Source organism: Ornithorhynchus anatinus, chromosome 20 (genome assembly GCF_004115215.2).
Source record: "Ornithorhynchus anatinus isolate Pmale09 chromosome 20, mOrnAna1.pri.v4, whole genome shotgun sequence".
Taxonomy (NCBI): domain Eukaryota; kingdom Metazoa; phylum Chordata; class Mammalia; order Monotremata; family Ornithorhynchidae; genus Ornithorhynchus; species Ornithorhynchus anatinus.
In genome coordinates, this window is record NC_041747.1 from 13,956,471 (window position 1) to 13,972,810 (window position 16,340).

The window sequence follows — 16,340 nt, forward strand, 5'->3', positions numbered from 1 at the left end:
ATAGATTCACTGACTGATGAACCAAAATTTATTTTAATGTCTCCTTGGGAAAGGGATACCATCTTCCAATTCCACTGCGCTATACTCTCCCATGCAGTACAGTGCAGTAAACATAAAAGTAAACACAGCTGATCAACTGAATCCCCGCTATGCCTCAGGTCAACTGGGTTACCTTGAACAAGTCCACTAACCTCTCTGTGCCTCAGTTTAATCTGTAAAATGGGAATAAGAAACACATTCTCCCTATTTCTTAGGGCGTTTATCCCATCTTGGGTGGGTAATGGGCATGACCTGAGATTCAGCACAGTGCACAGCACATAAGTGCTCTAATCATTAGTAGAGACGGTAATCCGAGGGGCCTGCTCCACTGGGGCCACCGTTCCCTGAATCTTGAAGACGGATTCCCACGTTTGCTCATTTTAGGGCTCTGACAAGACCTGAGATTCTCTCTGTGCTCAATTTGATTTGCTCGCATCCACCCCAGTGCTTAGTACAGTGACTGGTACATAGCAGGCACTTAAGAAATACCACAGTTATTATTATTATTATTATTGCAAGGAATGCCTCCAGATTCCTGACTCGAGGATAAAACAGAGTGAGCTGAGAAAAATTGTTCACTCTTTCCCCAAGTCTGGCAACAACGTTGCTAGGGTGCCTGAATATGCCACTAGGGGACTCGCTGTCCTCAAGGATCAAATCCGTCTCCCCTTTCCGGGTCTCAGTTTAATATGGCAGGGAGACGGGGAGGGGGTCCTGGTGATTCCAGGGGCGGGCCTGCTCTCTAACAATGGTAATGGAAGAACCGTTAGCAAACTTACGGATTAAGGCAGAGGACAGGCGGTTCTGGAGGAAATCTATCTGTAGAGTCGCTGTGAATCGGAAACCGCTCGATGGCGCTCGATAATAACGGTAACGCCTGTTCTCTCTGGGTGGCTATCGCCTAGGAACGGCACACTTTGTGTGGCCGGAGCGATGCTCCAGGCCATACGGGGACCTTGCAGAAACGATCCTATTTGAATCCAACCCGCACACTTTGCTCCTCTGATGCCGACCTACTCCCTCATCCCTCGTCTTCCCTCTGGCCCAGAACTCCCTCTGCGTTCGGATCCGAAAGACCATCGGTCTCCCTCATCAGCAAAGCCCTCCTAAAAATCACAGCTCCTCCTTCGAAGGGTCTCTATTCCCCCTTCCATCTGCATAACTTCTCCTATTTGCCCTCCCTTTTGCAGTTCCTTTTCACTTGGGTCTGTAACCTCGAGGACTGGGCTTTTCACCCCTCTTCTGCTGCACATATTTTGTTTCTTTTATTCATCCATCTGTATTTTCTTTTAATATCTGTCTTTCCCCTGACTGTACGCTCCTTGTGGGCAGGGATCTTGTCTAACCTGCTCTGCTGCACTGTACTCTCCCAACTTTACAGTGCTCTGCATACGGTAAGCGCTCAACAGTTCAAGCGCTTGACTGATGAGCCCTGGGCCCATGCAGTGGCTGAAGCAGCCCCGGACGTAGGGTTGACCTTACGCCAACAAAACAACAATGCCTTCTGATGCAATATTCCGTTTAGAGTTCAGCTAATTCAGATCACCTGCCATTTACTGCTTCTCAATTTTAAAGGAATTTCTGTGCAGTTTACCCTGCCTTGTTTTCCATTTTCTGCAGGAATGAACAAATAAAATGCACTTTGATGGTCACCACTTTAAATTCCAGAAAAAAAAAGAATACCAATGGCTCACGGGGCTCGAAAACAAATAACACCATTACATTTGGCTTCCTTTAGCCTGTCAGTTGGCTATGACTTGGACAAAGAAGAAAACACCAGTGATACCATGGGAAGCCATTACAAAATTCCTCGCTTTCCCCGGGTTCTGTGTCAGGAAAATGAGAGGAGAGAATGTGGGAAACTGGAGAAAACAGAAGGTAAAAATAGGAGAGAAAAGTGAGCTGAAACACACGCCTGGACCACTGGTAACAGAGCCCGGTGTCATGGAAACATCCCAACGACCGTGTCACCGACAGAGAGAAGTGTTGGAGTTGTATGATGAACTTCCTGCCCCTCCCCAGAGCTTGTGATCAGGCCAGATGGTTTTCCCTTGTGTCTTGCAACTGCTTCAGGGTCCTATTCTCGACCGAATGGGTACAGTCGTGAACCTACCGTACTTTTCTCAATTCCAACCCATCTGGTTTGGCTTTCACAATTTACTTCCTGAAAAAGAGGCTTCTATTTCTCCTCCAGAGCACGTGGAAACTGAAGCGTCGGGCCAGCCGGCCATCTCATAAGAGCTAGCTAGGGAGGTTGTGTTTCAATTAGCACCTCAGATCAGTCTCCACCCTGTGCCCAGGGAGCGGATGTGTACGCGGGTACCAGACCTCCAAGAGCCATACGATTTATTCGGTCCTGACCATGCCGCCAAACCTCTCATCTTATCGAGGAACGGGAGGCAAGCAGGCTAAACGGGGACACGAAGCTGTTTACTCCAGACGGAAGGCAGTCCCAAGATGGTTTGCATCCGCTGAATGTTTTGTTTATCTGTGTTCCGCTAAACACAGCCATCCGTGAGAGAACATTCCCAGAATCTCTAAAAACTCCTAAAACTCTGCTTAAATTTAAAGTTAAAACCATTCCAAACACTCTCATGCTTTCTAATAACTGAAAGGGGTTACTGGCTCAGAAGGCTGACCAAAAAGTGCACTGAAGGGTTCATTTCTCAGCTCTCCTGGAAAGTTTCTCAATCTAAGAAGCACAGAAAACCTTTCAGACATGAAGCAGACCAGCTTAGAAACTGGCACAAATATCTCTCTCTCTACCTCTCTGCACTTGAGGAGGTCTGTAAGCGTCTTGTGGGCAGGGGGTAATGTCTCTCAACTCCACGGTAACCCTCCGAGTGTTTATACAGCGCTCCAGTGCTCTGACTCTTCCCGGCCTGCAAGCTCGTCCCCAGAACCAGCCCTCCCGGGTACAGTTTTCTCAGGTGTTCCAAGCCTGCCGTCCCACAGCTCCATTTTGAGGCCAACTCAAAACCCCCAGCCCTGTCGAGTGGACTTTCCTCTAGGTTTTCGACCTTCAGATGCCTGTTTCCGCCATCTGCACCGATACAAAATCCCAACCGGTCCTTGCTTGAGGTTTAAAGCTAGCTAACCCCAATAGACATGATTAAACAACCATGAACTCCCTTTTCCCGCAGGAAAGGGGGGTGGGAATGTTGTTCCTGTCAATGTCAAAATACCATCTTCTGTTAGAGGTATACGGTAACTTCAAGTGTCAGGACCAAAGCACAACGTGCGGAACCTACAGTATAGCTGTTTTTTTAGAGTGCTCTGGCTTTAAGGAAAAATAAGCTCACTTGTCCTCTGTAGATGAGGAAAACTTCCAAAATAAAAAGAGATAAAAAGACTGGCTGTCCTCAGACTCACCTGGTTGCCAACCAGCAGCAGGTGTTCTCCCAGGAGAAAATCTTGGAGCATATCCTCCATCAGAATCATATGCTGGAAGAGAGCAAACCTGCCATCAGTTAGGTTTCTTGACCCAGAACAAAATACGTCGGAGGGTCAACGACTTCTGGTCAAAAGAACTAACGATGGGGTCTTTTTAGTTGCATGCATTCCCCTTGCCACACACACATATACCCGTTTTTATATTTTCCACAGTAGATGGGGAAAAATACCCATCAAGGTTGAAGATTTCAAAAACGCTATTCTTACACGACGCAAAAATTAGGCCCAATTAACTCAAAAATGACTCCAATTAAAATGTTCTTTGACTTTTGTTATGCAACAAATCTGACCGATTCAACGCTCGCTAGCACTAAGTGACGCTGGATAATCTGTACAATGACTCCAAATTAGCTACATGAAGCTTGCCTGAAATATTCCTTTCCTCTAATCTATAAACCCCATTACACTGACCTCTCATATTACCTTTGATTATATATTTACAGAAATGAAAACATCCCGAATTACGACCACTCTAACCTATTGTTCAAAATTAAAGTATTACTGTGCGAGGCTCGAGACGCCTCAAGAAATCCAGGTTGCTTTTCAAGCAGAAGTTTCTCTGAATACATTAAGGGTCTCTTGGATGGGAGAAAATAGGTCATCTGTAAGTAGGTCAGGCGAGGGCCTTAGAGGATGAATTTCTGTTGCTGACTGCACAGACAACACCATCGTCACCGTGTTTTCTCTCCCAGGATGGGACTATGGTCGCTTAAAGTCAATGATTTTCAAAGAAGTACAGAGATTACTGAAATGCCTTATTTGTAAAGAAAGAAAAAGTTCATGCTTTGATGTGCAGAATTCCAGATGAGTAAATCTGGTGTTTTACCAGGTGTCCACTCAAATGGTAACACCAAATCACAGCCACTTACAGTGAAGGGAAAAAAAAAAATCAAAACTATAACGGCATGGCTGGCTCAAAGGAGCAGGGGGCCCCGGAGTCAGAGGACCTGGGTTCTAATCCTGGCTCTGCCACCTGACTGCTGTGTGACTGCAGGCAAGTCACTTAACTTCTCTGGGCCTCAGCTTCCTCATCTGTAAAACAGGGATTCAATACCTGATAAAAGCCTATGAGAATCCATGCTCCTAAGTTACATGAGAGCCGAATTCCCCATAAAATGGAAACCTTCTGGGATGGGTCCTGTTGTGTTTAAATTAAGAATTCTGAGGAAGGTACTTACTTGGGTGTTTTCATAAAACAAAACATCAGGTACTTTCATTTTTTCACTGGGATTATGGACTGGTACGGTAGTAGCCCCGATCTTCAGCCAACCGGATTTTATCTCACCTGGAAATTGAACACATTTTACAGATGAGGTAACGGAGGCACAGAGAAGTGAAGTGACTTACCCAAAGTCAGCCAGCTGACTAGTGGTGGAGCCAGGATGAGAACCCACGACCTCTGACTCCAAGCCCGGGCTCTTTCCATTAAGCCACGCTGCTTCTCTACTTGTTCATCGGTGAATGAGCAAGAGAAGAAAGGGTGGAGGGGAGGGGGGGGAATGTTCAAGAATACATCTATTGCAGTATAGCAGAAATTCCTTGACATTTACAAAAGGAGAGGAAAAAAAGGAGCATTATCTTCCAGGAAGGGACATTCAGCAGTGTGTACACATCCACAACTTATTTATTTGTATTAATGCCTATCTCCCCTTCTAGACTGTAAGCTTGCTATGGATAGGGAGTGGGACTACAAACTCTCTTTTACTGTACTCTCCCAAACGTTTACTACAGTGCTCTGCCCACAGGAAGCACTCAAATACAAACGATTGTTTGGAATTCCGCCAGCAAAATCACGATTTCGGGCAAGAAAACAAAAATCTCTTACCCCCAGATCCCTAAATAGAAATCATCAACAGAAGGAAAATGTTAAATTTCCCCTGCAAAAAAAAGAGGCCTTTTGTTTCATCGAAGCAGACGACAGTCAGTATACACAATCTGATTGCTGCATATCAAAAAAGTGAAATAATAATGAGAAGCTTACTGTGATAATCTCTCCCTTCTGAATCTTTATCGTTTCCGCTGGTATTTGCAATCCCAGCATCTACCAGATTTTTTTCTAATGCCGATCTTGCAAGACTTGGTAAAAACCTGGCAAAACAGAAGGATAAATTCTCAGTAAAATCAAGCAAGAACCCCTTTGATTTTTCAAAAATCTTAAATACTATAGTCACAGGATCTAACGTTCTGATTACTACTCCTCTCCTTTTCAACTTACACTTCTCACACGTCTACCACTCTCACGTAATTGGAGGCAAATTCCCCAGCTTTTCCCTTTTCTTTCCCAATTCAATGTTGAAATAATGGAAAAAATTAATCAGCCCTATTTATTAAAGACTTACTGTGTGCAGCATACTCTACGCTTGGGAGAGTTTGACAGAATTAACAGGCATGGAATTTACAGTCTGGAGGGGTGAGAGAGATAGATGCTAAAATAAATTACAGATAAGATGAAGAAAGTAAAGATTAATAATGATAATAATTATGGTATTTGTTAAGCGCTTACTATGTGCCACACACTGTACTAAGCACTGGGGTGGATACCAGCAAATCAGGTTGGACACATTCCCTGTCTCACGCAGGGCTCACGGTCTCAATCCCCATTTTACAGATGAGGGAACTGAGGCACCGAGAAATTAAATGACTTGCCCAAGGTCACACAGTAGACATGAAGTGGATCCGGGATTCGAGGCCATGACCTTCTGCCTCGCAGGCCTGTGCTCTATCCACTAGGCCATGCTGCTTCTCTACTCCCGGCTCTGCCGCTTGTCAGCTGTGTGACCTTGGGCAAGTCCCTTAACTTCTCGGTGCCTCAGTTACCTTATCTGTAGAATGGGGATGAAGTCTGTGAGCCCTACGTGGGACAACCTGATTACCTTGTTTCTACCCCGCGCTTAGAAGAGTGCTTGGCACATAGTAAGTGCTTAACAAATATCAACATTATTATTATTACTCTCCCAAGTGCTGGGTATAGTGTCCTGCACAAAGTCAGCACTCAATAAATGTGACTGACTGAGGGATTCCATATTTATACAGTGCTTTTATTTTTCCAAAACACTTCCCTATCAGTTTTAAATTCCATTAAGACCCCTAAATTGGAAAATCACTGGGCTAGAAGACTTTTCAAACTCCCTTTCCTCTGGACTCTAGAACGCTCCCCGACAATACCAACTTCCACATCCACCAGGAGTCAGAAAGACTTTCATTTTGACAGGAATGCAAGTGGGTACCTGGAAAGGCAGGCTTTATTTACAGCACTGTGAAGCCCTTCGTCGGGATACTGGGACATCCGGCGGGAAATCCTTAAGAGCTGTCGCGTAGATAGCGATGCTGCCAAAGACTGGGCCTAGCAAAATTTGAAGGTAGTTCATCAGTCGCCTCGTTCTCGGTATCCTGCGAGTTCCTTTACCCGGAGACCCCGGGACACAACTGCCTTCTACACAGTGGTCCTTTATTCCCAATAGCAGTTGAAAAACTAGCAATCGCAATCATGCATTATGAATAAACACGGCCTCACTTGGGTTTAAAATACCCCTGCCGTCAGGTTAAAAAAAGGTTTCTCACCTAACTGGTCCAAAGTTTCCCCCAGCCCTTCCCCAGCCTGAATCTAGGTCACACAGCTAATCGTTCTGTAGTCAGTGAACATTGCAATACTGAGCACTTTATTTACAATGTGAATTAAATTCCTCATTTGCCCATAGTCTAATTTCTCTAAGGCCTGGAGTCTATCTTTTTCCTTCTTGTTCATTTTATTTTGTGATGGTCTGGGATAATCAATATGACTGTGTAAAGGAAGCCTGAAGGATTTGTTTTAAATCCTCTATCAAAATTCTCTCATTTAGTGAATTTTCAAGAAGGTGGATTTGGTGAATCCACAAGAAGGTTAGGCAATGAGGTCATTTTAAATAAACCAGAACAAACCACAGAAATACCATTTTTCTTTAAATGAATCAGTCTCAGTGCTTTATCCATTAAAAACAAAAAAAATTTGGTGGCACAGTCTTTGGCCATGAAAACTGTTAATTGAAAAGAAATACAATCTTTTGCTTTCACTTCAGAAAGGAGCACCAAAAAAAGCACTGTGTAACAAACATTCTTTTGGTCAGGAATGTATAATATTATATAGATTGTATAATATTAGTGCAGCGTTAAGTTTGGGAAATGGAATAAACAAATAAACTCCATCGAAAGACGGATTCAGAAAGATAGGCTTAAGACTCAGGACTTAACAACGCTAATATACCGAAGGATGAATTTAACGAGAAAAACAAAAATAGAATTTGCGAATGGTCCAAATTCATTCATTCATTCAATTATATTTATTGAGCGCTGACTGTGTGCAGAGCACTGTACTAGCGGTTGGAAACTACAATTCAGCAATAAAGACAGACAATCCCTGCCCGTAACAGACTCACAGTCTAGAAAGGGGGAGGCAGACATCAAAACACGTAAACAGGCATCAATAGCATCAATATGAAATAATAATAATAATGGTATCTGTTAAGTGCTTACTATATGCCAAGCACCGTTCTAAGCGCTGGGGTAAATACAAGCTAATCAGATTGCCCCTGGTGGGGCTCACAGTCTTAATCCCCAATTTACAGATGAGGTAACTGAGGCACAGTGAAGAGAAGTGGTTGCCCAAGGCCACACAGCAGACAAGTGGCGGAGCCGGGATTAGAACCCACATCCTCTGACTCCCAAGCCCGGGCTCTTTCCACTAAGCCATGCTGCTTCTCTAGATATATGCACATCAAAACGAGTAAACAGGCATTAATATAAATAATAGAATTATAGACATGTACATATATACACAAGTGCTGTGGGGCGGAGAGGGGAGTAGTGCAAAGGGAGCGAGTCGGGGCGATGGGGAGGGGGAGCTGAGGAAAAAGGGGGGGCTCAGTCTGGGAAGGCCTCTTGGAGGCCTCAGTAGGGCTTTTGGGGCGGGGGGGATTGTAATTGTTAAAAATGTCCAAATGTGCTTTGCCTCCCAAAACTGTGACAAACTCCTTGTTCAAAAGCTACAGGTTGCCTTGGAATATTCATTCTCAATATTACAAATCAAACAGAAGTGAGCAACTGCAGAAGATAAGACCAGGCCTGGGGGTGTGGTGGAGGTGTAGTCAGTCAGTCAATCACATTTGTTGAGCACTTACTTTATGCAGAGTACCGTGCTAAGCGCCTGGGAGAGTACAACAGAACAATCAACAGACATATTCCCTGCCCACAGCGAGCTTACAGGTCATGAGATGGGAGTGCTGACTCCACCGCAATTAAATTTTCGATAACCAAGTGCATACATGTGATCCGATCTGCTCAGCAAGTGAAGGAGGCCCGGACGTGGCTCAAAAATCCCGGTTTGGCCACCCCGGAACAGAGGAGAAGCTAGCTTTTTGGGGTTGCCAGATTTTCCCGGGGGAAAGTGAGGGTGAAGAGAGAGGAAACACAACATCACAGCATCGAACCTTTACAGAAATTTACGTTAAACCCTCAGAACATCAGCGTAACGATGGGATCGCCTCTCCGGAAACCCAGACTTACCGTTGGGTCTTGAGTCTCCCGAAGTTTGTGCGTTAAAGTCATTAATTTCTCTATCACGTCATGAGGTGCGTTCGGAACCTAAGGGAACAAAAAGATAAAGGAAGAAGCAAACTCACGTCACCATCCAAGACTTCAATATCGATTCCCATACGGGGCGAAATGATTTCCTCCACAAAGGGTTTTAATAGTCACCCATGAAGGAATCACATACTAAGTGCTCGGGTAGGTACAGGCAATCGCGTTGGGCACGGTACTTAATAGAGGTCTCACGGTCTTAATCCCCATTTTACAGATGAGGTGACTGAGGCACAGAGAAGTTAAGTGACTTGCTCAAGATCACCCAGCAGACAAGTGCCGGAGAGGGAATTAGAACCCAGGTCCTCCGGCTCCCAGGTCCGCGCTCTATCCACTAGGCAACAATACTTCCTTACATGGGGTGTGCACTTTTACAAAACTGACTCTGAGACCCCCGGGACTGTGAGTCCTACGTAGCACAGGGACTGCGTCCAATCTGTTTATCTTATAGCTACCCCAGTGCTTAATAGAGTGCTTGGTACAAAATAAGTACTTAAATACCACAATTATTATTCGGACCCCAGATGGGGTTCCTTAGGACTACATCTGATCTGATTATCTTATATATATATATGAATTATATCTTATAATTGTTGTATTGGTTAGGCGCTTACTATCTGGCAGACTAAGCGCCGGGGTAGATACAAGCACATCTGGTTGGAAACAGTCCCCGTCCCACGTGGGGCTCCGTCTTAAACTCCATTTTACAGACGGAGTAACCGAGGCGCAGAGAAGCGGAATGACTCGCCCGAAGTCACACAGCCGACAAGCGGCGGAGCCAGGACCCAGATCCTTCTGACTCCGGTGCTCTATCCACACTGGTGTGTTAGAACCCCTTCCCTTGCTGCTTCTCAAGGGCACCGGCAGGTCAGAGCACGACAGCTTCTTACCATCTCCTTAATCACTTGTATCTCTTCGCTTCTCATAAGGGGCTTGATGTGATGGAACAAGAACATGGTAAGGAATTCCGGCCCGAGCCACTGCTGCGTGCTACTCCCCGCGACTGGAGGTTCTGCCAAGGCAACGATTCTGAAGGAGGAGTGGATGGGCAAGATGAACCTGTGACCAGGAAATCGGAAATTCATAGCTTATCTGGGTAGCCGGCTCCTAGCCAGGGCATGGACGATGGTGGAATAGCTAGAAAGCATAATTTGAACATATAATCAACTGTACACAAGACACTTTTACAGCGTAATTAATTCCTGTAAGAGGAAGCTGAGTAGTAGAAAAATTCTTAATTACCAAAGCTAATTTCTATTTCTTTTAACCAGGGCACAGAACTTAAATTCACTCATTCAATCCTATTCACTGAGCGCTTACTTAGTGCAGAGCACTGTACTAAGCGCTTGGGAGAGTACAATATAATAATGGACGGACACATTCCTGGCCTCTAATGATTTAATTTGATTCTATTAAAACTTTGATCTATTAACAACTAGAGAATCAAAATCTGAAGTCACCTAAATTTTCTAACTTTTTTTTTTTAATAAAGCTCAAAAATGAAACAGCCTCTTAATTATTTACCAACATATCTGAGGAGATATAGCAAATCTTAAATTGTACTCTCCCAAGCACTTAGTGCTCTGAACACAGCAAGCACTCAATAAATACCATTGACTGATCAATCGATGGAATTTCCAAAGGTGACCGGGAGAGAAAGGTGTTCGAGGGAAGGACGAAAGGCCAGCAGGATGGCAGGAAAATCCACCATTTTCCCCTCTATCCCGCACAAACCAACTTCCCTGCTATTTCTGCTATTTCCTCACACCCTCCGACTTCACGCTCATGACACATTTCCTTGAATCAGTGAGATTCGTCACTGCAGTGCATTAAAATAGTCTACCCCACTCTGATGTATAATGATAATAATAATCACTGTGGTATTTATTAAGCGCTTACCATTTGCCAAGCACTGCAGAAAGGGCTGGGGTGGGTACCAGCATATTAGGTTTGACTCGGTCCCTGGGTCACGTGGGGCTCACAGTCTCAAGCCCCATTTGACAGATGAAGTAACCGAGGCCCAAAGAAGTGAAGTGACTTGCCCAAGGTCACACAGCAGACAAGTGGGGGAGCCGGGATTAGAACGCATGACCTTCTGACTACCAAGCTCATATTCTATCCACTACACCATGATGCGTCTTATGATCGGAATGAATCAGAAGAAGGTTGAGTGCAGATTATATTAGCTGAGGAAAAAGAAATATGCAGTGATAATAATAACAATGATGGTATTTGCCAAACGCTATTATAAGCGCCGGGGCAGATACAAGGTAATGAGGTTGTTCCACGTGGGGCTCCCAGTCTTCATCCCCATTTTACAAATGAGGTCACTGAGGCCCAGAGAAGTGAAGCGACTCGCCCGGAGTCACACAGCTGACAAGGGGCGGGGCTGGGATTAGAACCCATGACCTCTGACTCCCAAGCCCATGCTCTTTCCACGAAGCCACACTGGCTTAGAGTATACTGCCAATCCCGGAGGGAAGAACTCTTGGCTCCTTAACATAGTACTGTGCTTTTTCTCTCTCAGTCTAGAGGGAGAGACCGGGGCTCAAAAGGAAGCACCCTGTCAGTGCTATTAGAGGTGTTTCCACTTGGCCGAAAGGGTAAAATGAAAAAGATTCAGTGGTATTTTTCACAACCCTAGGGCACTGAGCAGGGCGCCATGAGTCTGACTAGAAGATGAAGCTTCCTCTCTCTGATTAACTGGCTGCTGGGGGCCGTTTCCCCGTTGCTCTGATTCTGCCACAAAAGTCAGAGGCCGAGTGGTGAAGTAAGCCATTCGGGCGTGAAGAGTAAGTCAGCCAACTGAACTGGGAGACTGTGGTAAGAAGATAGGAAGTATGAGGAATAAAATCTAAAACGACAAAACGAATTCAGTGCGGTACACGGGAGAGGGGCAGCAACAGATTCGTAATCATCACTTCAACACCTGGACAAAGGGCAAAATACGGCATTCAACATGATCAGTGTGTTTTAACACTTTAAAAAACGTCACTGCTCTGAAAACAAAGTCATTAAGGAATGCTGAATTGCCTTTAAATACAAACTGACCAGAATTCTCTAGAAAAACTTTCATTATAAGAACAACAGGCCGCACAGGTGGACTTTTTCTCCCCACTTAAAGAGCAAGAGAAAGCATCCCCAAGATTACCTCTGCTGGAGCTGCTCATCGGACAACTGAAGGTCTTCTTTTAAACGCTGATATCGGTCTTCCCTCAGCAGCCTAGTGCCATCGTAGAGGGTCAGCTCTCTGTCATGGATTAACCTGGCGGTTGAGGGGTTGCAGAAAATGAAAGAAATACGATTGAGTCATCTCCCCTTTAAATCCTTCCAGTGCACCAATTCAGAGATGATACTTCTGGGGGATAGGAGTTTCTGTTTGACACCGAGGTGGCCGTCAGCTGTCGGAGCTTCTTGAGGAGCGGGGAGACATGGACCGAAAGCTTATTTATTTCCTTTTTGTAAGAAAAATGAAGCTCCCGGCAAAGTGAAGTACGGACTGGAGTGGCGAGAGGGAGGAAACCGAGAAGTCAGAGAGGAGGCGGTTGCAGGAGTGAAGGTGGGAAAGGATAAATGCTTGGATCAGCACAGTAGCTGTCTGGATGGAGAGGAAAGGGCGGATTTTGGAGGTGCTGTGAAGGTGACCTTACAGGATTTGGTGACAGATTACGTATTTGGGCGGAATGAGAGAGTTGAATCAAGGCCAATACCAAGACTAAGGGCTTCTGCGACGGGGAGGAGAGTGGGAACGTTAGACTGAAGACTAGACAAGACTCTATACTGCAAGCTTGTTGTGGGCAGTGAATGCGTCTGTTTATTGTTATAGTGTACTCACCCAAGCGCTTAGTACAGTGCTCCGCACACAGTAAGGGCTCAATAAATACGACCGAATGAATAAGGAGTTCAGTTTGGGATGTATTTAGTTCAAGGTGACGGGAGAGCATCCAGGTAGAGATGTCTCGAAGGCGAGTGGCAATACGAGACTGCAGGGAAGGAGAGAGGTCAGGGCTGACGATGTAGATTTGGGAATCATCTGCACAGAACTGACTGTACTCTCCCAGGGCTTAGCACAGTGTTCCGTACAGTGCTCGATAAACACCGTGGACTGAACGACTGAGAGCAGAATAATATATCGTGAACAACGGGGCCCAGGGAGTGAAGCGTAATTGGCCGAGCCCCCACTGACCTTTGCAGTACAGCGAGGGTGCCGGCATTGACACGATGAATGCCGTCCAACACGGCGAGCTTTCCTTCCAGGGCAGCTGTGACAAGCGGGGACGACCTCCAAGCTGTGTCTCCATTGGGAAGAGTGTATCTGTGCTGCAGCAAATCACGAGCTGTCATATCCTACAGGCGATGATCCCGCAAAAGACAAAAAACCGGCACGAGCAGTTACGGGCACTGGCCTTCAAACGTTGTGTTTTCCCCCTTGACAGAGTCCGGCGTGGAAAAATAACCCAACTACAGACCATCTCCATTTCAAGGTTTGCCCGTTCTTCTGCTTAGGAGGAGCTTCGTATCAAGGTCTTCCCACCCTTTGATTTATCTCTGAACAGAAACGCCACATTAAACAGCTTCCTACTTGAGGATGTTTTTCTTTTCCTACGTAGTCTTATTTGAGCTCCTTAAATATTTTAGGGAATGGCAGCCATCTCCACCTGCCTTTAACAGCGCTCTCAACTTCTGAGCAGAATCAATCGTTCAGTTTTGCAAGAAGCAGAATCGGTCACCTATTTTTAAAGCAAAAACTGGAAGGCTTATCAAAACGAGACGTGTCTGTTTGTGGTCGATGAGCTCTGCGGAGAGGCTTTTAGCCTGTTAAGTTTCTGATGCCTGAGGAAACGGTGAGTAAAACAGCTCCCAGATGAGGTGCAGGAATTGGAACACAACGGAACAGCACTTATCAGCAATTTAGAAAACAAAGAGCGCACACAGCACAAACACACCCTCACTGCTCACGCCAAAGTATTGCTATTAATCGAGTTAACGAGCCATCTAACCCACAGAATTGCCACATAGTAAGTATTAAAAAAAGATTATCGCTACCAACTGAAGTTGGCAAAACCAGGAATATCTGCTCATCTGTGGTTCTGCTCCCGACCCGCTCGCTCACTCACAGTCAGCAGCGGCGACATGAAAGAGGGCCAGCCAAGACAAACAGCATGGCGTAGCGGATAGAGCACGGGCCCGGGGTCATGGTTCTAATCCCGCCTCTGCCATTTGTCTGCTGTGCGGCCCTGGGTAAGTCGCTTCACTTCTCTGGGCTTCAGTTACCTCCTCTGGAGAATGGGGACTGAGACTGTGAGCCCCATGTGGGACTGGGCTGTGTGCGACCAGATGTGCTTGTATCCACTCCAGCGCTTAGCACGGTGCCCGGCACATAGTAAGCGCTTAACGAATACCATTATTAATCCACTCCACAAGCCGTGGAATTCAAGCCGGGCTGTTGCAGACTGATCGAATGTGGCGACAACAGGGTATCGATCTTCATAGCAAGTTGAGGGTCCGTAGCAATCAATGCTATTTATTAAGCATGTACTCCGCGCAGAGCGCTTGGGAGAGTACGATATAACAGAGGTGGCCGAAATCCCCTGCCCATGACGATCTTTAAACCTAACGGTAGAATATCGTGAACACCACGAGAAGGAGCAGCTCGGCCTACTGAATAGGCATGGGCTGAGAGTCAGAAGACCTGGGCTCCAATTCCGGCTCTTGCCAGTTGCCAGCTGCCTGACCTTGGGCAACCCACCCAACCTCTCCTTGCCCCAGTCTTCCCATCTGCTAAATGGGGACTCAAAGCCCGTTCTGCGTGGCTCTGGGACTCGGATGCCCGGCTCCGCCACTTGTCTGCTGTGTGACCTTGGGCAAGTCACTTCTCTGGGCCTCAGCTACCTCATGTGGAAAATGGGGGTTAAGACGGTGAGCCCCACGTGGGACAACCCGATTACCTTGTATCTATCCCAGCGCTTAGAATAGCGCTCGGCTTAACGAACACCGTTATTATTATAGGGAAGCTTCCCGTTATTATAGGGAAGCAGCGTGGCTGAGTGGAAAGAGCCTGGGCTTCGGAGTCAGGGGTCATGGGTTCGACTCCCAGCTCTGCCACTTGTCAGCTGTGTGACTGTGGGCAAGTCACTTAACTTCCCTGTGCCTCAGTTACCTCATCTGTAAAATGGGGATTAACTGTGAGCCTCACGTGGGACAACCTGATTACCCTGTATCTACCCCAGCGCTTAGAACAGTGCTCTGCACATAGTAAGCGCTTAACAAATACCAACATTATTATTATTATCATTCTCAACCACTGAGGATGGCTTCGTCTTTGAGAGTAGCTTTACCGGCACCACCTACGATCTGCTCTCAACATCAAATGACAGCACAACATCCACCAACACCCCCAACATCCCTCTGTGTAAGTTTCGGGTAGCTGAAAATAGAAATGTAATGGCTTTGCTTATAAGAGCAAAATGCAAAAACAAAACCACACAAAATTAGGTGGCTGTCTCTGATTTTTTCATTCTTCCCTTTCAGCCCTGGATTGCAGAAACCACAGAAAGTAAAAATAGAACAAATGATGTCATAAAGCCTGTAGCATTTCCTGTTAGTTTCCTCAACTGCCTTAAAATAACAGAACACGAGTGAGGTCTTGTTCAGTCAATATTACTATCATTGTCTGATCCTAAAATCTTACGTTCGGTTCCTTGGAAAACAACAGATCGCACTCTTGCTACAATTAAATCTCGGAATGCCACACTCGTTTTAAATCTCTCAGGAGAGAAACCTCAAAGAGTATAAAACTGACTTGGAAGATCTTTTGTGGTTGGGGAACGTGTCAAAATGATGTCTGAGTACAATGAATTCATTTGGCAATTTACACTTCCCAGTCTTCTGTAAGGCTTAAGCTAACATTGTGTCAATTAAGTGAATTTTTCCAAGACTATCTTAAGAAGCCCAAAAGATTAAAAAAAATCTACTCAACCTTCATAAAGTACATATTTCGTAGTCTGGCCTCAGATTGGTCAAAATGACCTTCACTGAATGCCGATTAAAAAAGAACAGTCCTTCCCACAATGGGAAAAAATATGGATGATTATGGATTATGAATGCACATATATATACATATACCTGTGCATAAGGTCAGAAAATAGCTAGAATTCTAAGGGCTTCCCAGGATTACTTTAAATAAACTGCATTGTCCCTGTTAGAAATATATCCTTTTGGAACATGAATGGTTT

General features: G+C 45.5%; 1 protein-coding gene across 1 annotated transcript in view; it reads right to left on the minus strand.

Annotated features, from left to right (window-relative positions):
- VWA8 (von Willebrand factor A domain containing 8) overlaps window positions 1-16,340 on the minus strand; it is a 165,614-nt gene that overhangs the window by 92,252 nt on the left and 57,022 nt on the right. The window contains exons 13-20 of the mRNA XM_029047902.2: window positions 13,292-13,452; window positions 12,257-12,370; window positions 9,996-10,164; window positions 9,031-9,108; window positions 6,720-6,835; window positions 5,474-5,580; window positions 4,671-4,777; window positions 3,412-3,483 (exon numbers count right to left, since the gene is read on the minus strand). Of these exons, the coding sequence (XP_028903735.1) occupies window positions 3,412-3,483; window positions 4,671-4,777; window positions 5,474-5,580; window positions 6,720-6,835; window positions 9,031-9,108; window positions 9,996-10,164; window positions 12,257-12,370; window positions 13,292-13,452 (924 nt within the window). The remainder of the gene's footprint in view (window positions 1-3,411; window positions 3,484-4,670; window positions 4,778-5,473; window positions 5,581-6,719; window positions 6,836-9,030; window positions 9,109-9,995; window positions 10,165-12,256; window positions 12,371-13,291; window positions 13,453-16,340) is intronic.